Raw genomic sequence first — 21418 nt, 5'->3', positions numbered from 1 at the left:
ACCTTCCCCCAGAGAGCACCAGGAGCTCCCAGGACATGGCTCTCCAGGGAGATGCTGCTCCTGGGGCAGTGACAGAGAGCCCCGGAAAAGCTTCCTCCCCTGAGAGCCCTCAGCCTCCTCCCAGCTCATCCTCACTAAGCCAGCTGTGGATTTCCACTTCCAAACCTTCCCCAACTACCAAAGAGCCCAAAGAAGCAACGCCTGCCCTCTCTCCAGGAATGCCCACCTTTGGGAATGGTGACCTCCAGCCCTGGGATTCTGTCCCAGCAGGGCTCCAGCCTCCTGCTGCCTCTGCTGCCGCTGGTGCTGGGATGCAGCCCATGGGCCTCCACCCCCCGAGCACCTCATCCTCCCCTCCTGGCTCTGGCTCCCAGCTCCAAGGAGCTTCTGCCCCTCCTGTGCTCCAGGGAGCCTTGGCTGGGATGCTGCAGGTGAGCACAGGGAGAAGGAGCAAACCTGGTTCTCCAGCCCTGACCCCAGCAGCCAGCCCTGTCCCCAAAATTGATTCTCCAGCCCTGACCCCAGCAGCCATCCCCATGCCCAAAACTGAATCTCCTCAGCTCTCCCCACCAGCCAGCCCTGTCCCCAAAATTGATTCTCTTCAAGTGTCCCCAGCAGCCAGGCCCATCCCCAAAACTGATCCTCCTCAACTGTCCCCAGCAGCCAGCCCTGTCCCCAGAGCTCCAGCCCTCTCCCCAGCAGCCAGCCCTGTCCCCAGGACTGATTCTCCAGCCCTGACCCCAGCAGCCAGCCCTGTCCCCAAAGCTCCAGCCCTGTCCCCAGCAGCCAGCGCTGTCCCCAGAGCTCCAGCCCTGTCCCCAGCAGCCAGCCCTGTCCCCAGCCCCTCTGGAGCCCTCAGCCACAGGCACCAGGCAGTTGCCAGCCCTGTCCCCCCCGGGCTGGCAGCTCCTGCCCTGCTCTCCTCCCATGCCCAGGGAGGCCATCCCGGCTCCCCCCCAGCCCAGCCTGGCCCAGGGGTGCCCGGGGAGGTGCCAGCAGCCCTGGCACAGGCTCTGGGGCACCAGCTCAGGACGTCCCCTGATGCAGCTGCTGAGAGCCCCAGCACGGCCCGAGGGGACCCCCTGGCCCTGCTGCCCTCGTCCCCACTCTTGTCCTTCGTGCTGAAGAGCACCGAGGGCACGATCTGCCTGCAGCCCGTGCAGGACTCCCCCCTGCCCCCAGAATTCCCCAGTTCCAGCCTGGGGGGGCTGCTTTCCATCCAGCAGGTCCTGGCAGCCCCCAACTCTTCGGTGCTGGAGCTGGCACAGTCCCAGCTGAGCCCCTCCAGCCTGGTGCTGGTCCGGCCCGTGTTCGTGCTGCTGCCTGGGGACAGGGCACAGGCGCTGCCCCCTGCTCAGGGTGACCCCAGCACGGCCCGCCCGGCCACCAGCCTGGGCACAACGGGGGGCAGCCAGGGCACCCCAGGGAAAAGCAGCGCCTCCCACCCCCCTGGGAACTCTGTGGGACCCGGAGCTGCCGTGTCTGCTGTGCCCCCGCAGCCAGCAGCCAGAGCAGAAGGCCATTCTGAGCCGGTGCCAGCTGACCCTGCTCCTGCAGCCCTCGGGGACCTGTCCCCAGCTGTCCCCTCAGCCCCAGGCCATGTGCTGGAGCCAAGGACGAGCCCCACGCTGCAGACCCTGCCCAGGCTGCCCGAGGAGATGCAGATTCCTGCTCCCCATCCACAGCAGGCCACGGGCACCGCTTTGCTTTCCCTGGCAGCAGAGCCTGGCACCTCCCCTGTGCCACCAGAGCTGGTGTCCACTCAGAGCCTCCAGTCCTCTCCCAAAGGGTATTTCACCACTGAAAGGCCACAGTCTTCACCTGGAGCTCCTGTCCTGGCAGCAAAGGGGCCCCGAGGCTCCCCAGAGCCTGCCCAGCCTGGGGGCAGCACGGGGGCTGCAGGGCAGGGGGGCTCAGTGCCCACCCCCAGCCCAGCCCATGCCCCCTGCCCGGGCTGTTTGCCTTCCAAGCCCCCTCCCAGGGCGCTCCCCAGCACCAAAGCCCTGCAGCCCGGCCCTCAGAGCCTGCCAGGCACCGAGCTGCTGCCATCTCCAGCAGCTCCCAGCACGTCCTCAGCCTACCTGGCGCTCCCAGCTGGGCAGGGGCACAGTGAGCCCACAGTGGGCAGCCCAGCCCAGCCTGCAGCCCCTGCTCCTGCCACAGCAGCTCCAGTGCCCACCACTGCTGGGACACCTGGTCCCAGCCCAGGTTTGGAGCTGGAACTGAGCCCTGCTGTGCCTCGGCCCTTGGCCACCCCCCAGAGCCCAGCAGCAGCACCAGAGCAGGCTGTGCTCCCCACAGAGCCCCAGCTGAAACCAGCCCTTTCTGGGGGGGCTCTGGCAGTGCTGAGCCCTGCAGGGATGGCTGCCAGCCCTCCTGCCCCCGCCCCAGCCCCTGCCGAGCTCTCCTCCCAGCCCGGCTCGGGGCAGAGCTCCGCCGGCCGCGGGGCAGCAGCGGCAGGAGCTGCGGGCTCCCTGGGCACCAGCGGGGCCCCACCGGCCGTGCCCAGCCCCAGGACAGCTCAGCCACCCCCGGCAGCCCCGGGACACCAGCTGGGCTTAACTGCAGCCCAGCCGGGCCCTGGCCCTGCCCTGGGGGGACACCCCGGAGCCACGCAGGCTGCAGCGGCGGGCACCGCTGTCCCCGCGGCCCAGGTGGCACTGTCCCCGCTCAAAGGGACAGAGCTGCTCCTGCTGCCAGCCCCAGCTGGGCAGCCCGAGCCCAGGGTGGTGCTGGAGCCCTCAGGGCAGCTCCCTGCAGGGCTGGGGAGCCCTGAGGGGGCAGCAGGAGGAGATGCAGCCCCCACCAGGCAGCTGCCCACCCAGGCACCCCTGCCAGCTGCACAGCCAGCATCACCCAGGCTCCTGCTGGAGAAGGTGTCCCACCCTCTGGAGAAGGTGTCCCACCCTCTGGAGAACATATCCCACCCTCTGGAGAGCATATCCCACCCTATAGAGCTGTCCCACCCTCTGGAGCATATATCCCAACCTCAAGAGAAAATATCCCATCCTCTGGACAAGGTGTCCCATCCTCTGGAGAACATATCCCACCCTCTGGAGGACATATCCCACCATCTGGAGGACATATCCCACCCTCTGGAGAAGGTGTCCCACCCTCTGGAGAACATATCCCACCCTCTGGAGAATATATCCCACCCTCTGGAGGACATATCCCACCCTCTTGACAAGGTGTCCCGCCCTCTGGAGAACATATCCCACCCTCTGGAGCTGTCCCACCCTCTGGAGCATATATTCCACCCTCTGGAGAGCATATCCCACCCTCTGGACAAGGTGTCCCACCCTCTGGAGATGTTCCACCCTCCGAAGAATGTATCCCATCCTCTGGAGAAGGTGTCCCAGCCTCAGGAGAATGAATCCCAGCCTCTGGAGGAGATGTTCCACCCTCAGGAGAATGAATCCCAGCCTCTGGAGAAGGTGTTCCACCCTCTGGAGGAGACGTTCCATCCTCTGGAGGTGTCCCACCCTCTGGAGAACATGTCCCACCCTCTGGAAGAGGTATTCCATCCTCAGGAGAATGTATCCCACCCCCTGGAGAATGTATCCCACTCTCTGGAGATGTTCCACCCTCTGGAGGAGAAGGTATCCCATCCTCAGGAGAACGTATCCCACCCTCTGGAGGAGATGTCCCAGCCTCTGGAGGCGATGTCCCACGCTCTGGAAGTGCCCCACCTCGTGCAGAAGGTGTCCCACCCTCTGGAGAACGCATCCCACCCCCTGGACAAGGTGTCCCCCCCTCTGGCAGAGGTGTCCCCCGCTCTGGAGGAGGGTGCCATGGAACCTGTCACCGGTCACTCCAGCCCTGGCACTGCCGCCCGGGCAGTGCCACCCGCAGCAGCGCCTGTCCCTGCTGGCAGGCTCGTTACCGAGGGCCCTGGCAGGGACCCGGAGCCGGACCCGGAGCCCGTCCCGGTGTCCCCGGGCCCGCAGAGCCCCCGGGCCGGGAGCGGCGCTCGGACCGCGCCGGGGCAGCCCGGGCTGGGGGCTGCGGGCACGGACTGGGGGCTGCTGCCGGGCACGGAGCAGGCGGAGGAGGAGGAGGGCAGGACCAGAGAGGTGACACACGGAGCGGCTGAAGCCTTGGGGACAGCGGCGACACCGGAGCCCGGAGCGCTGCGGAGCGGCTGGCACCAGAGCAGGGGGCTGCGCTCGGATGTCACCGCGCTGGACGGGCAAGTACCCCGGGCTGGCTCCCTTTGCCTGCTGCTGCTGCAGCCCGGCTGCTTTTCATCGTATTCCCTCTTTCCCCTTTGCCCCCAGGCTCGCCATCGTGAGCGACTCCTGCGGCGCCGGGAACCACTCGGTGCGGCTGAGCCTGAGCCCCGCGGGGCCCGCAGCCCCCGGGGAGCCGCGCCCGGAGCAGCCCCAGGACACCTTCGTGGCCCTGGTGGCCCTGCAGAGCGACAGCAGCCGGGCCCTGCTGCAGCTCCACTCGTGCTGCGTGACCCCCTCGGCCAGCCCCGGCGCTGCGGGGGCTCAGTGCTGCCTCTTCCGCAGGTGGGAACGGGGAACGCCTCCCTTGGTTTAGGATTTATGGAATTACCCGTCTGCTCCCGCCGGGGGCTGTCACAGGGGTGCATCCCCTTCCTGCTGGGAGGCACACCCCGGGCAGGGCAGGGGTCCAGCCCTTTGGAACCCCACAGCCCATTTCAGCCCCCCGGGGGCACGGGAGGGTCATTGCCCGGGTTTGTAAACCCACAGGGGGTGAAATCACCCCAGCTCCGGGGGTGATGGGCACACTGCAGCAAAACCAACCTCCCAAAGAGCTCTGCTGCTCTGGGCTCTGAGCAGGGCAGCCCCAGCAGGCAATGATGGTGTTGCTGGCTTTTCCTGCCCTCAGACAGGGCTGCAGGGCTGGGCTGTGCAGGTTGTGCTGGGATCTGGAGCTGGTTGCTGTTTGCCCCTGCCAGGCTGCCCTTGGAGTGCAGACACATCCAGCTGCTGGAGGGTGGCAGCTCCAGGGCCACCAGCTTCTCCATCCAGCTGTTCCAGATGCTGAACCACTCCGTGGCCTACCTGCACTGTGAGCTGAGGGTCTGCCTGCCAGGCCAGCCAGGATGTGAGCAGGTACTGAGGGGGGATCTGCTCCCACAGGAGCAGCAGGGACCCACAAATCAGGAAATCAGGAGGGATTTGGTGCTTCCAGAGCCTCCACACCAAGGTCTCCCCATGCCAATCCCTGGTTAAAGTCTGGGAGAGGAGTTAAAGGTGTGGAAGGGTGGCAATAGCTGGTAATCCCTAAGAAAAGGAAATCAGGGAATTGAGATTTACACATGGGCTGGTCCAAGGATTGGAAATTCACCTTTTGGAATGACAGCAGAGGTGGAAAATACTGCAGAGGGCCTGGGGCAGGAGGTTCTGTTCAGGACACTCCCAGGCATTTTCCATCTCTTTCCCAGGACTGCTTGGAAAGTGTGGAGCCCCTTGCCCAGCCCAGTGACAGGACCAGCCACGGAAACCTGCTCCAGCTGGTCTCCCTTGGGCCTGTTTGGAGGATGAACAACAGGTTTCTGTACAAGCCAGAGGAAGGTGGGGCTCTCCTGGTTTCATTTCTCTTGCAGAGGTTTTTGCTCAGCTTTCCCTGCTGCAGGAAAACCACATTTTTAACAACTTTTCTGGATTATGTTATATCCCAACAACTCCTGACCTTTGCTTTGGCCTCCCTGGATCCCAGACATGGGGGTTCATCAGTGTCACATCCAAGAGAGTTCCAAAGGCGCCCTGTGAGGGAACTCAAGCTTTAGGAGGAGGGAAGGGGAGAAAAATGAGGCAGAATGTTCTGTCTGTAAAGAATTGCAGAATTTTGAAGCAGAATGAGGCTGGCCATAGGTGAGGAGTGTTCACAGGTGAAACACAGAAGCTGGCTGATGTTAATTTGATGTTTATAGCTATTAGAAAAGAGCTGGTAAAACACGAGAGACTTCTCAAAGCCCACTGGCACCATCCCTAACTCCTTGTGGCCGTGCTTGTTCGTGCCAAGAACATTTCTCACTGCTCCATTCCCTCTCTGTGTGTCCAGGTGCTGCTCCTGCCGCGCTGCTGCCCATCCTGCTGGGGGCCCTGGCGGGCTGCGCAGCCCTGGGCGCTGCTTTCATGGGGCTGTGGCTGCACCAGCGGCAGAGAGCCAAGCCCAGCCGTGTTCCCCCGCCTGGAGAATTCCACGGGCTGTGATCCCAGCAGCTGAACTGCTCCTGCAGCTCCCCCAGCCACCAGAGAAGCAGCTGACTTTGCTTTGCTTCTGTAGAGCTCCTGCTGACCAGGGAGCAGGAGATGCCGCCTGTGCCCCGAGCCTGCCTCTCCTCCCTCCTTTCCCTTGTGCATCAGAGCCCCCAGACTGCAGGGTGAGGAGGAATGGCTGCAGTGCCCCGGCTCCAGGGCCGGGCTGGGCACAGCGAGGGCCAGCAGAGGGGAGAGCAGGGGGCAGGAGAGCCAGGGAAATAAACACAGCGCTGTGCTCTGGGGCTGCCACCAGGGAGAGGTGGAAATACATGGAAATACAGCACTGTGCTCTGGGGATGCCACCAGGGAGAGGTGGAAATACAGCGCTGTGCTCTGGGGCTGCCACCAGGGAGAGGCGGTGGGGGAAAGGATGGAATTGGGTGTGTGCACAGGAGCCAGAGCCCCGCAGATGTGTCCCCCCGGATTTACAGCTTCTCTCACCTCCCAGGAGCCAAGTGCCTTCCTCCTTGCCCTTTAGCCCTGCTGCTGTTTTCTCCAAGTCCCCACTAATGGTCAGAGGACTCCAGTGGCAGAATCTGCTGGAATGAACTGAGGAAAGGCATCCATGGGATGGGGGACACAAACAGGGCTCTCCTGGCAGCTTTGGGGGGTGGCTGTGGGAGGGCAGCTGTGGAGAGCCCCCTCCAGGCTCCAGCCCCACATCCCCCTGTCCCAGAGGAGCTGGGGCTGCCCCATCCTGTCCAGGACCGAGAGTGAGCAAGGAAAGCACCTTGGGGATGGAGGGGTGTGCCTGCCTGTGCTGGGGATGACCAGCAGGACCTCAGCTCCTGCTCCTCCTGCCCTCAGAGCTGGAACTCCTGAGCTGCTGGCCCAGAATTACCCCTGGAAGGGGTGGGGAGGGAGAGAAGCAGCAGCTGCTGCCCCCCTGCAGCCGTGGGCTGAGTGTTCCCCTCCTCCTGAGCTCTGCAATAAACCTGAGCCTGCCGTGTTTGTCTGGTCTGTGCCTGCACGGGAGGGAATGGGGCCCCTGTCCTTGTCCCCAGCTCCAGAATTGTGTGGGCAGCTGGGAGTGGAGGGGAGCAGGGCATCACTCCAGGTGGGCAGCTCCTGGGCAGTGCCAGGGAATTGGCAACAATCTCCTTCTAATTGGGGTTTTTCCTCCCTAAATGCTGCAGAGCCTTTCCCCCCATTCTTTCCTTAAAAGAAGGGAGTGCACTGCCAGAACCCCTCAGTGTAACTCACATTTCCACCTGAGTCAGGCTTCCTCCAAGGATTTCCTCAACATTCTGCCACAGAACTAAAACTCCCAGGTCAAGGCTTGCTGGCAGTGAGACAATTGCCCTGCAGCAGTGCTGATTATTATTTGCATTGCAGTAGCACTGAGGAAATCAGCACTGCCTTGTATTTGACACCGAGCTGCCTCCAGAGAGAGCTGAGACATTAAAGACACAAATGCACAAGACCCAGACAAGAGATTTTAACCCCTTTTCAGCTGAAGGTGTGTGTGCTGCTCCTGTGCTCACATGGTGAGGTAAAACTGCTCTGACCAGCCCGTGCTCCTCCAAACACCCACTGCCAGGGAGATTTGATTTTAACCCCGAGGGAGCTGCTCTGGTTTGACACATTTCTGGTATTTCTGCTGAGGTTTTTTCTCAGCCTCATGCACTCATGTGCTAGTTCTGGTTGTTTGGGGTTTTTCCTGTTCTTTATCTTTTTAGAGTGGTTTTTTCTACCTCTCCATCCAGCTACTTCTGGGGAGTTTTGCAAACTCAGTTTTTCTTCTTTCTGGAGTGTCTTCCACCTCTCCATCCAGCTACTTCTGGGGAGTTTTTAAACTCAGTTTTTCATCTTTCTTGAGTATCTTCCACGTCTCCATCTAGCTACTTCTGGGTTTTTTTCCCCTCTGTTCTTTCTGGAATGTTTTCCACCTCTCCATCCAGCTATTTCTGGGGGGACTTTTCCTCTGTTCTCTCTGGAGTGTTTTCCACATCTCTCAGGTACAATTCTGCCTGGTGGATTTCTCTGTTCCCTCCAAGCCTCACCCTTCCCCAGGCCCACCTCCCCTTTCCCCCAGGCTGTGCTGAGGAACCCCATCCTCAGCACGGAGCAGTCACTGAGGGCTTGTCCTTTGCACCTGGAATTCTTGGAGGATTTGCCCACCCAGTGCTGGATATGAGCGAGCAGAGCCACGCTGCTGGGCTGGAGCTGAGCCATGTGTGAATATGCAGAATTCACACAGGCTTGTTGAACTCACTGAAGGCTTTTCCTTTGCACCATTTCCCTCCCGGAATTCTTGGAGGATTTGCCCACCCAGTGCTGGATATGAGTGAGCAGAGCCACGCTGCTGGGCTGGAGCTGAGCCATGTGTGAAAAGCAGAATATGTGAGCAGCCACGCAGAGGATCCACCCCTTGGCAGGAGCTGCCAGGGCTGCCCTGGGGTGAATCCCCACCTCCCCGGGCAGGGCAGGGCAGGGCAGGGCAGGGCAGGGCAGGGCAGGAGGAGCTCCTGTGCCTCCCCAGCAGGCAGGCAGAGCCAGCTGTGCCATGGGCACGGAGCGGGGCGGGCTGGGCAGCCTGACCGTGTTCAGCAAGGAGGATTTCGAGGATGAGTGGCTGCGAGTGGCCAGCGGGGGCTTTGGCCACGTGTACCAGGTGAAGCACAGGAGGTGGAGGACGGTCTATGCCGTGAAGTGCTCCCCGTACCTGCTGCAGGACTCCAGCGTGGACAGGTAACCCCTGCTCTGCTCTGCTCTGCTCTGCTCTGGCCGTCCCAGCTGGAGGGATTGGGGGATGAAATTTAGCAGGAAGGAGCTCCTGCTCCTTGGGAAGGGCTGGGTACCCAAGGGAGTGGGAAATTGGCCACGTGTACCAGGTGAAGCACAGGAGGTGGAGGATGGTCTGTGCTGTGAAGTGCCCCCTGTACCTGCTGCAGGACTCCAGCGTGGACAGGTAACCCCTGATCAGCTCTGGCTGTCCCAGCTGGAGGGATTGGGGGATGAAACTCAGCAGGAAGGAGCTCCTGCTCCTTGAGAAGGGCTGGGTAGCCAAGGGAGTGGGGATTAGGAGTTCTGCCTTTCCCTGTCTGGTGTGGATGTGCAAAGGGGGAATAGAGCAGGGTTGAAGCCTGGGGCTGAGCTCAGCACCTTGCACACGGATTAAAGCAGCCTGGTGGGTTATTTACAGCTGCCACTGGACATTGGGGCTGAGGTGTATCCATCAAAGTGAATTAATCACCAAAAGCACCAGGTTTAAAGGTGAGGGGCAGAGGATTTACAGCTGGTTTTGCTGCCCTGCTCCTGTAGCCTCCAGACATCTCTTTCCTCTCCATGGGGCACCTGCAGCTCCTCTCTGCCTCTTGCTCTGTCTCTCTTCTGGTGCCCACCTTGAGTCTGGAGATGGAACAAGGCCAGGCAGTCACAACCACTGCTGATAACACATCCAATACAGGCAGAGCTGATGGAAAAACAGCAGAGTTGATGGACTTATTTAATTTAAAATTTTATTCCCTTCAATTTGGAAGGATCCTGCCTAGATAAAAATCTCACTGTCATGATTTCTTGTTACAGATGACAACTGAGTTCAGACTGAGCACTGGCTGTCCTCAGTTGGCTCTGCACATTCTACATTTGCATTTTGTTCTTGTTTGTGGGGGGAAAAAAAGAGTCAAATAATCAATTTTAATTCTGTATCTTATCAATTGTAGTAAAATACCCGAGATTCCTCAACCCACAGGTGGGTCTCACTGTGAGGAGCCTGCTAGAGGAAGTCTGGCAGAAGATTTTGCTTGGCTGAACCATTTTAGATCAATTAATGGCCTGGCCTAATTGCTGGCAGCTCAGCTCCATTCCCAGGGTGTGCTTTTTAAAGGCACTGCTGGCACTTTGCTGCTTGGCTGCTCCCCCAAACTCGTCGAGCAGGTCGGGAGGGGTGAGCCTTTGGAGAATTTGGAGAAACAGGTCTGCCAGAGCTGGCAGCCAGCAGCTGTGCCAGGCTTCCCCTGGGAGCAGAGTCAGCGTGCCCAGGGACAGAGCTGCAGGCACAGGAGGAGCTGCAGGAGCAGTGTCACAAGCACAGGCTCTCGATCCTCACTGCTAAGGTTTGAAACAAGTGCAAGTTTTTCATCTCTTTCCCTGTGGTGGCTGAATAAACCACCAAATAAACCTCAGCTCCTTTTGAGAAGTCACAACACCATGCATGTCAGATTTTAATCTGCAAAAGATCCCTGTGTGGCAGCATTAGCATCAGCTCAAGGAAGAATTTGGGGTGAATCTTTTTGGGGTAGGCAGTGCTCAGAAAGGTTGGGTGTCACCAAGTTACTACAGTTACTGAGCCTGTGAATCGACTGATAAAATTTCTTGCTCCCGCTGTATTTTTTATTCTTTATTTTCCATTTTCCAGGACCAGCATGAACTGTCTAATGGAGGAGGCAAGCAAGATGGAGAAAATCAAATTCCAGCACATCGTCACCATCTACGGGGTGTGCAACAGCCCTCTGGGGATAGTGATGGAATACATGGCCAGGGGCTCCTTGGAGAGAATCCTCCCCACCCACAGAATGTCCTGGCAGCTGAAATTCAGGGTGATCCATGAGATGGGCTTGGCCATGAATTTCCTGCACAGCATGAGCCCTCCTCTGCTGCACTTGGATCTGAAGCCAGGGAATGTCCTCCTGGATGGGAACATGCACGTCAAGGTACAGCCATCACTCCCATCAGAGCCGGGCAATCTCTGCCAGACAGGCCAGAACCGCGGTAAATCAGCTCTGCAGGAGCACCCCGTGAAAGAGGGACTGTGGGGTGTGTAACAAGCAGCTGCTGAGCAAATCACACGGTGTGCTCAGCATCCCACTGGGACTCTGGGCCAGCTCTGGGGATTTAAGGCTGGACTCGGTGGCTGCAGGCTGTCAGGGTTTTGTCAAGCTCCAGCCGCTCTCGCCTCCTCCTGCCCCTGGTCCCAGAGATGGGGGATGTCTGGGTGACAGCATGAGGGAGAGTGTGAGCGTTTTGGGGCAGCTTCCCTGTTCCTGCTTGCAGATCTCCGACTTTGGGCTGTCCAAGTGGATGGAGCAGTCCAGCAGGATGCAGTACATCGAGAGCTCAGCGCTGAGGGGCACCCTGAGCTACATCCCCCCCGAAATGTTCCTGCAGAACAGCAAACCCCCGGGGATCAAGTACGATGTGTACAGGTGAGGGCTGGCCCGGGGCACCCAGGGGTGTCCCCAGGCTGTGACACCCAGCAAGGGAGGCTGGACACTGCCTCGGTTTGTTTAGATTCTGCTTTTCTGCCTCCTAGAACGTGGGGAACACACTGGGGTGCCCCGGCCTCAGTGGTGTGACTGAGAGGGAGGGGGGTTCTCTGTGGATAATCATCACCCCTATGCACCCTGCCAGGCTGCACTGCCCCAGTGCCATCACACCCTGTTCCCATAGAGAGGAGGGAGAGCAGAGCCCAAACAGCCAGTGCTGCTCTTTCAGCACAGTCCCTGCTGAGACTGCTTTTAAAACAACTCTAATATTGGCTTATCTGCCTGAGCGTTCAGCTTCAATTTGGTCAGAAAGAGGCAGAGATTTCAGCTTGGCTTTTGTCCTTTCGGGGGGGGGAGCTTTGCAGCACATTCACACGAGCTCCATGTCCATGTCTGGAAATTCCTCAGCCTTTGCAGCACAGAGTAACCCAAGGCAAGAGGGAAAGGAGGATTTGCAAGGCCACAGGAACTTGCAGGAGCCCAGGGCTCGAAACCCTAATGTGAATAAAGTGGAAAAAAGGCACTGAGAGCCTGACTTTGCCAGGAAAGGCTCCAAGTCACTCATTCCTTGCTCAGACCCTTTGGAGGGTGATGACCCCGCTCTTGAGGGAGATGCATGAGGCAGAACAACAAGGCGTGATCCTTTTGGCCAGGGGGATGAAACCCTTCTGCTCTGGGAGATGAAATCCTTCCCTCCTGAAGAACCTCCTCCCTGATCTCCCCATTTCTCCAGAAGGCAGAAGCAATAAGTGCATCTCATGTCCAAGTGCTCACAGTCTCTCCTCTCCCGCAGCTTCGGCATCGTCATCTGGGAGGTGCTCATGCAGAAAAAGCCTTACACAGGTAAACACGAACCCTGCGCCCGTGGGATGTTCACCCCAGCCCTTTTCCCAGGCACAACACCCAGAGGGTGCTGGATTTTTCCAGGGGCCAACATGATGGCCATCATCGTGAAGGTGGCAGCGGGGAAGAGGCCGGGGCTGGAGCTCGTCAGGGACGACTGGCCCGGGGAGTGCCACCAGATGGTGGACCTGATGAAGAGGTGCTGGGACCAGGACCCCAAGCAAAGGCCCAGCTTTGCAGGTGGGACTGGGGTGTGCATCAGCCAAGGGTTGGTAACCAACCCCGTGGGTTGGTAAGCAGGGTTTGTGTCCCATTTTCCCAGTGCCACCTCCGAGGTTTAACAGCCCTTCTGCTGTCACACATCCCCTCATCCCTTCTCCCTCCCTTCCCACGTGGGTCCTGCCTGGCTCTGGAGCTGGGGCAGCCTGCACAGCTGAACTGCTCTGCCCTGGCAGATATCCCAGTGGAGACAGACGTGCTGCTGGCTCTGATCCAGAGCCTGGTGCAGGACCCGGAGAACGAGCGCCTGGTCAGGAAGATGTCCCACAAACCGGCCATCTCCAGGAGCCAGCAGGTGAGCAGAGCCCCCTGCGCCTCTCAGGAAACTCCTCTGAGCCTGCTCCTTGTTCTGACCAGATCTTGAGGCTCTTTCCCCTCCCAAAGGTGCACCTCAGCACCTTCACAGGGTGTCTGCACAGGCGGTGCCTCTGTAATTCATTTATGGGGATGAGACACCTGCAAATTAATTAACAAATGCACTAAAGGATGAAGAGTCCAAGAGGAAAAGCCTTTTCGGGATCTGCCCAGGTGAAGTGGGTTTATTATTCAGTCACTAAAAGAAACTCAAGCAAACACAGAATCACAGGGTTCTGTTCACGGCACAAATCTGAGGATGTTCTACTTTGAAAAATTCTTACAGAAATTTTTTTTAAAATAGTTTGAAATCCCCATGTTTCTCTGGCTGAGAAAAAAATCAGCTTCTGGATAGTCACGATGTAATCCCAGCTACTGGAGTAATCATGCCTAGAAATCAGGGACAGATATGAGTTGGGAATTATGGGTGTTTAGAGGGTTTTGCCAAGCTGTGCAAGAAACCAGAGGCCTGAAGAAGTAGGGGCTTGGGGGTGCCTAAAGAACAATAGAAATCAGTTTGGGATGCTGCCATGCAGTCAGGAAGCAGAATATGTGTGTGTTTGGGAGCAAATGAGCACAAGGAGGAAAAGCTCATGGATATCCAGAGATCATCCTCAGGCTCCCCCATTCCTGCTGTGTCGTGATTGGCTTAGCTGAGTTTTGGGTGCGAAAACAGGATTGGATAAAAAACTCTCAAATGATAACATAAAAGTGCAGAGCAGCAGCAAAGGACTTTATGCAAACATTACAGGATGCAAATAAACACCCTGTTTTATCCTTTTCCTTTCCTCCTTTCTGAAAACAAGGCTGACAAAGAGGAGTTCGCCTTCCCCCGAGACCCCAGGAGTGGGGGTAAGTAGGGGACTCGCTTTAAAATTGAAAATGAAAGAAGGGGAAGCTATAAAAGTTGTTTGGTTTGTTGTAGAAGGATGTGGCTCATAAGGTTTTCCACGTGGGGGACATTTTAAAGTAAGGAAAATTTTAAGTTAAGGATAAGTTTAAGTTAAGAAAAATGAACTTTTCCGAAAATAGGTAGTGTGAGAGAGAGGCCAAATGTGCCAGTGCATGTCTGGCCTTATTTTACATTCCTTATCTCTCAAATGACTCCATTCCACGTCACCCTACAAACAGTCACAGGCTCTCCCTCCCTCCCTGGGAGTTTTTCACTCTTTTTCTCCCCTTTTGCGTCCCTGCCTTTAGGAAAGGACCCCCAGGAAGTTCCTCTCCCACCTCCACACGGGGAGGCCGGCACCCCGGAGGAGCTGGGCCCCGAGGAGCTGGGCAGGGTGCAGGAGAACGGCCTGACCCTGCTGCACCTGCTGGTGCTGCAGGGCCAGGCGGGCAAGGTGCGCTCGCTGCTGGGCCGCGGGGCGGGCGTCAACGGCGCGGCGGGCGGCGGCTGCACCCCGCTGCTGCTGGCCGTGCAGCGCCGGCTGCCCGAGCTCTGCGCCCTGCTCATCCGCCACGGCGCCGACGTGGACGCGGCCGACGAGGACGGCTGGAGCCCGCTGCACTTCGCGGCCCAGCACGGCGACGACCGCACGGCGCGGCTGCTGCTGGACCACCGGGCCCGCACCGACGCCCAGGAGCGCGACGGGTGGACGCCGCTGCACCTGGCGGCCCAGAACAACTTCGAGAACGTGGCGCGGGTGCTGCTGTCCCGCCAGGCCGACCCCAACGCGCAGGAGGTGGACGGCAAGACCGCCCTGCACGTGGCCGCCTGCTTCGGGCACGTGGGCCTGGTCAAGCTGCTGGCCAGCCAGGGGGCCGACCTGGAGAGGAAGCAGAAGAACCTCAGGACGCCGCTGCACGTGGCCGTGGAGAGGGGCAAGTTCAGGGTGGTGCAGTACCTGCTGAAGAACGGCATCTCCGTCAACAGCCTGGACCAGAACCACTACAGCGCCCTGCACCTGGCCGTGGTCAGGGGCAAGTACCTGATCTGTGAGAAACTCATCAAATACGGGGCCAACGTGGAGCTGAGGACGGACAAAGGCTGGACCCCCCTGCACCTGGCCGCCTTCAAGGGGCACATCGAGATCATCCGGCTGCTGAAGGGCAGCCGCGCCCGGCTGGACGCCAAGGGCGGCATGGACTGGACGCCGCTGCACCTGGCCACGCGCTACGGGGACGAGCCCGTGGTCAGCGAGCTGCTGCGCTGCGGGGCCGACCCCAACACGGCCGAGAGGGCCCGCTGGGCCCCCCTGCACTTCGCCGTGCTCAGGGGCTCCTTCCTCAGCGTCATCAACCTCCTGGAGTGCCGGGCCGACGTCAACGCCAGGAACAAGGTGGGCCGGACCCCGCTGCACCTGGCGGTGCTCAAGGGCAACATGGCCATCACCAAGACCCTGCTGAAGGCGGGGGCCCTGCTGGACGTGGAGGACATCACGGGGTGCACGGCCCTGCAGCTGGCCGTGAGGCACCAGCGGGAGAGCATCATCGCCCTGCTGCAGGGCAAGGAGGCCTCGGGGAGCAGAGCTGGGAACAGGACTCTGAACGAGGTGAAGATACCCAGGCTTATCCCGGGAAGGACAGATCTGTAAATTCACCAGCTCCGGGATCTGCGGCCTGAGCTTTCCCAAAGCACCTTGTCCTGTCCCCTGCTGACTGCAGGAAAATATTTGCCCCTTTTAAATGGAAGTTTTTAACACTCAGAGAGTAAAAGAAAATGAAGTTATTTGATGACAAGTTATTTTCCAAGCTTGTAGAACGTTTTGGCTTGTTGATACTCTAGGCAGTGCTTTCCTCCTGAATCCTTCCTGAGCAGGGATTTATGCACCCCCCGTTCATGCAGGCAGTGCTGGAGCTGTGCACAGCACACACAGCTTTTATTGCTTTCATTCCATGTTTTCCTACAGAGAAAATTGGTGTAAAATGGCCCCGGCACAGGTGGGAATTGAATCGTGAGATTCTCACCTGCTGCTGGCACAGCAATGTGTCAGATTCCCTGACATCTCCTTTCTGTAACAAGAATGAAATAAAACAAGGCAGGGAGGAAAAATCACTGCTAGAGAATATTGAAATGGATGCAGCACGGGGAACAGAAATTCCAGAATAATCACACAGGAGATCTGGCTGCTTGCAGGTCAAGGTTTGAGTCGTGTCTCTGGGGAGAAATAATTCCCGGTTTCCTTCAGGAAGATGTTCCAGAGCTCGATCAGTCCTGTGAAAAACATCATCTTGGATTTGATTCCCTGGTGACAGCCAGAGCCCTGGTGTGCAGCTCTGACAGCCCTGCTGTGACTCCTGAGTCCCCAAACGTGCCTGTTGGGAGGGTGACTTGTCATGGCCTTGAGCTGGGAAGAGGCTGAAATAGAAACAAACAACCCCAGCTCTGCAGGAGAGCTGTTAGTGCCTGATAATGTGAGATTAAATGGGTTAAAAAGGGGGTTAAAATGCCCAACCTCTACTAATGCAGTTTTCATTTTATATTAACTTATGGTATTGATGTGTATTGTATTCAAACCCAGTTTTTCACTCTGCTTTGGCACCAGAGCCTTTAGATATCATTTTAAATAAATTGTAATGAAATGATTCATTTTTAACATTTGCCATTGGTGAAGTGGGGAGCTGGGCAGGTTATGAAATGAAATGCTGGTGACATTTTGGGTTGCAGGGAGTGTAAAAAATTGAGGTTTTTTTATTGCAACTACTAAAAAAAAATCCAAAAATGCTTGGAATTTCCCTGATTTACCTGCTCTTGATATTCCCTAATTTCACCCAAGGAGGAAAGGCCTGGCTGAAGGAATTCTTGGGAAGCTCAGACCTTCCTGCGCAGCTCCTTCCCTCAGCTTCAGCCGTATTGATTCAGCAAATGTCTCCCCTGCTTGGTGTCATTTGAAATATTTACCCAGAAAATCAGAAATCCAATTGCCACATAATCCAGCAGCTCCTTTCTGTCCCCGCTCCGGCAGAAAAACAAAACTCAGCTCGTATGTCATGGAATGTTCTCTACAAGAGCTTAATTAAATTTATAATGAAAATAACAGGGCATTAAGAAGACACGAGGGAAATACATTGCTCTTGCAGAGCATTCCAGAGGTGATAGAAGCAATTTGCAGAGAAAATTACCTGTTTGCTGCTCAGTTTCTATAGAAATTAAATGAGTCTTTACAAACTCTGGAAAAGTGCATTCCAGCCTCCGCTTTGTGACTGTGCAACTTGCAGCTTATTTCTAAAATTATTCGTAGATCTCCATCCCCCCTCTTTTTTTTTTTCTCTTTCCCCTTTTTCAACTCCATTTCAGTCTTTTGTCCCTGCTGATAAATCTGCTGCTGATTATCTCACGTTCTTAGCCAAAGTTCACAGCCCGGGCAGCTCCTGGCAGGGCAGAAACCTCCTAAACAGCTCGTTTAGATTCCTAAAGATCAAATTTATTGACCCTTATGCCTCCAAAATTATGGTTTTGGGGTGGCTGGGTGAGCAGGGTGGTGTTGCTGATGTTGGCAGGGATTGTGGGATGACTCTGGAGTGCTGCCCTGAGCACCCCTGGGCTGCAGGCGTCCTGAACCACGGGGATATTTCCAAACCAACCCCTCTTCAAATCCCTCACAGAATCCCAGCAGGGTTTGGGGTGGTTAAGACAGAAAACCAGAGGGGGGGAATTTAAGGTCCCTTAAAGCTGATCTTGTTGCAGCCCTGCTCCCTGCTGGAGTCACCCCGAGCTCTGTGAATCCTGGGCGTGCTGTGGGATTGAGAGGAACAGTGGATTTGTCTTTCCAAACAAGCTGTGGGGCTGCTGGGGGATAAAACCCACTGGGAGAGAACAGAAACAATGGGGAGGATTCCACTGAGTGATGAATGGAAAAAGATATTTGCCTTTACAAATAAACTGTAGGTTTGCTGAGAAATGAAATTAGATATTGAAAGATGAAAGAAACAATGGGGAAGAAAAACCCCTAAATTCCATAAGAATTAAAAATTAAAAGAGAAGGTTGTACATTAGAGGGGAATCTCTGGGATCAGGTGTTCTGGGGAGTCTGAACCTCTCAAGTGCCTCAGAAATGGGGAAAGAGAGAGGGGAAATGTGGCTGGAAATTGGGATAAAAAGGAGGCTGCATCCTCCAAAAATCTGAGAGAGTCCAGGGGATGCCCCATGGCCTCTCCTTGGTTGGAATAAAGCCAAAGGACTCCTCTGTCTCCTTTTGGGATATCAACCCCTGGTGTTTGTGGGTGAATTTTCCTACCAGGCTGCCTGCACTCCCTCTGCATCACCTCCATCCCGGACACCCGTGGGGAAAGGCACGGGACTCTCAGCACCCCGTGTTCCCCACAAGCAGCACACCAAGAAACTCAGAGCAAATCAACCAGCAGAGCAGGGGATGGCTTCAGGAGGGGCTGGCACTGATTTCCTGAGTGCTCTCTCAGTGCTGGATCTGACTGTAATACAAATCCTCTGATGTAAAATTCCTGTGAAGGGGGGATGCTTGTTGTGATGAAAACGTGGACGTTTCGGTGAGAAGTGTGGCTCTTCTGTGGGGGAATGCTCACAGGAAAATGCTTGGAATTGAGTTTGGTTAAATCCACGTTTTGCATTGCTCCTGCTTCCCAGTGACTGTGATTTGTTTGTTTGGCAGTGCTGCAATTATGCAGATATGGGATTAAATTAAAATTAAAATAATGCTGCGTTTTAGAGGAAAAGAGATCTGAATAAATACAGCTTGTGGGGGGGAAAAAATCCTTATTTTTAGCAGAAATGCTTGTTTTTTTCCATAGCCCCTTAGGTGTGGAAAATCAAGATGTTTCTGACAGCAATGATGTGAATGTAGGAGGCAGTGATTTTAATGTAAGAAGGAATAGTGAATTCTCTGTGTTTCTTTTCCTTGCAAGGAGGTGGTTGTAGGCTCTGTGCTGTGGCAGACGTCAGTGTGAGACGTGCCAGGCTCCTGCTCAGCCTCTCCCTGGCCTGCCAGGATTCCTCCTGCCCCCTCCCCAGCCCATCCAGCACTTCCCCGTGCTCTCCCCAGCCCCAGGGAGGAGTTTTGTCCCTTCCTCTGCAATAAAACCACGTCCTCCCCTCCAAAAGCTGCTCCCCAGCCAGCTCCATCAGTGCAGGTGTGAGCTCCACTTCCATTAGAATAATGGGAAAAGGGCCTGGCTGGGAATCAAGGAGCTCTTGCTGTTTGCTCCTGGCAGGCAGCTCATCCCCAGCAAGTTCAACATCTTTTGATCAGCTGCTGCTTTCCTCTCCTCTGGCTCAGAGCACAGCAGGGAACCCTCCTCCCGTGCAATTTGCTGCTGGCCTCCTTCTCTTCTTTGGGAAAAAGAAAAAAAGCCCCACAAGCCCGAGCCCAAAAGTGATTGTTTTTAAAGCCTGAGGTTCTTGCCAGTGAGAGGTGGAGTTCAGCTCTGTGGGGACAGTTTGGGGAGGAGATATCGCAGTTCAGGCTCTCATTTTGGCAGTTCAGAGCTCCTCACACCCTCTGTGGCCTTGGGAGAAATGTTTTGTACCCAAACAAAGCCCAGGAAAAGATTTATGTCCCTCTGAGGGCACCTCAGAGGTGCAGAGCCCTAAATCTGCTGCCCAGCCTGGCTCTGGGGGGTCATGGGACCATGGAATCTGTGAGTCCAAACAGCTTTTTTGTGGGGCAAGGATTGGTGCTGGGAGGAACAGAAAACCATCCCTGGAGCATCCCTGCTCTGAATTTCCCTTTAAAAATATCAGGTACAGGGATCACCTCCAAACGATCCAGGAGAAAATCCAGAGAGCACAACTGAACTCCCCATCCTGGAGGGAATTTCTCCTGAATACAGAAATAAATAAACTCCCCAGCAGCCTTGCTGGATGGCAAATGTCCTGTTAAAGACTCCCAGTCCATCTGGAGCAATTGCAGAGAGGAGCATCAGGCAGGTCAGCAATCAGGAGGTGCAGTAATTAGCTGCAGTGAGGGCTCCAATGAGCCTTTGTTTGCTGCTGGGCTGCAAGGCCGTGGCTTCAGAAAGGAAAGGGAAATGTTCCAGACCCTGAGAAAGCTCAGCTTGGACAGAGCTGAGGTTTGGGGCATTTCTGGCCCGGTTCCATGGCCCTGCCCCTGCTCCCCAGCACCAGCCTGCTCCTCAGCAAGGCACAGCTGCCTCCTTATCAGCAGCAAGGTTTTATTGCTATTCTATGGCAAACCCTTAATATCTGCTCCAAGCAGAAAGAAAAAATCCTTACAAGGCATTCAGGGAATTCATTTCCTCGCCTTGGAAAAGGCTGCAGTCCACCAAAAGGTTTTGCTGAGGCTGCCCTGCCTTTATTTTGTTTAAGTCTTTGTTTTATAAGGATTTCTGCCAGGATTTCTCTCAGGAGAGCTGAGCTGGGCTCTTTGCTGCCCAATGTGCTGCTCCTTTTGGCTGAGCAGGGTCATGTTCTGCTCCAGGGAATGCTGGAAAATGCCACAGGACATGAGCCCACTCTGACATTAAAATGCGGCAAGAAAAAAATCAACAACTGCCATGAGAGAGAGACAAAAGCAGAGAAAAGGTGGAATTCATCTGAAATCCCATGAGCTTGGAAAATGCTGCTTTTGAGGTCATTTGGGGAGTCTGGGAGCAGCTCGTGGGGCTCCCTGCTGCATCTCCTCAGTCCCACAGAATCCCTGATGCTGGAAAAGGTCTCCAAAATCATATTTTCCAATGTTTTTTACATCCCAGTCAGGGAAGGGCTGGTGCCCAGCCCAGGAATTCACGTGGGCATCTGGGCCAGGGTTTGTTGGCTGAGGGGGGAAATTCCAAACTGTGCCTGAAACACAAGCATGGATTAGGGAAGTGCTGAGGGTGAGTCTGGCTGCGGAAGGAGCTTTTTGCAGTGAGTTAGAGCTGTCAGTGAGCTCCTGCACCCACAGGGGGACAGCTTTCCCCCAGGGCTTGGGGCTTTAAATGCTGTTCCCAGCTCTGCCAGCCTGGCTGGCTGAAGGAGAGTGTCTCAGTCAGTCTGCTCCTGGAACACTTCCTTTTGCTTTTTTTATTTTTGTAATTAAGAAGGAGGTAGAATTTACTGTGATTTTCCCTGGTATCTCTGAATCACGTCCCAGGCCCTCCTATTTCACTGTCTGTAATCTTCCCCAGCCATTCTGGCCTCAGCTTTGAAGTGATTTAGGGCTTGTTTATCACAAAGGCAATCAGACTGCTCCTTCCCAGACACCCTGGAACTGCCAGGGAGCTGAACGTTCCCTTTGCTGGGGGGCTCAGACACAAAGGCAGAGCTAACCAGGTCACCAGGCACTGCCTGAGCCCTGCCTGCATGTCCTGCCCTCCCAGCCAGCTCCAGGTGGGCATTTCAATGTAAACATGATGCAGGAATGTGACCTGGAGCATCTGCCACCAGCTGGGAACATGCACAAACTCAATTACTGCGGCAGGAAATTGCCAGCCCCGATAATTCAGACATAAATCTGCATCCTCAAGGCTCATTTGGTGTGGCTTTGGCTCTGGCTGCAGCCTCCAGGAGCTGAGCCCCTGCTGCTGTCCTGGCAGTGGGGCAGGCAGGGCCAGCTGGCTGTGCAGGGACAGTCTCACAGA

The 21418-nt window shown here is 56.3% G+C and overlaps 1 protein-coding gene across 1 annotated transcript; it reads left to right on the top strand.

The window, feature by feature from the left end:
- Positions 1 to 8742: 8742 nt before the first annotated feature.
- On the top strand, positions 8743 to 15459 carry ANKK1 (ankyrin repeat and kinase domain containing 1; the record flags this gene model as incomplete). Its single annotated transcript, XM_084221463.1, has 8 exons — positions 8743 to 8927; positions 10597 to 10891; positions 11232 to 11383; positions 12237 to 12286; positions 12371 to 12526; positions 12742 to 12860; positions 13726 to 13771; positions 14120 to 15459. The coding sequence occupies 8 exons, from the start codon at positions 8743 to 8745 to the stop codon at positions 15457 to 15459; spliced, it is 2343 nt and encodes a 780-aa protein (XP_084077589.1).
- Positions 15460 to 21418: the final 5959 nt, after the last annotated feature.

This window comes from Fringilla coelebs, assembly GCF_963513975.1.
Source record: "Fringilla coelebs genome assembly, chromosome: 25".
Classification (NCBI taxonomy): domain Eukaryota; kingdom Metazoa; phylum Chordata; class Aves; order Passeriformes; family Fringillidae; genus Fringilla; species Fringilla coelebs.
Note: the sequence above shows the minus strand (reverse complement) of the source record. Positions and strands in the feature narration are given on the sequence as shown.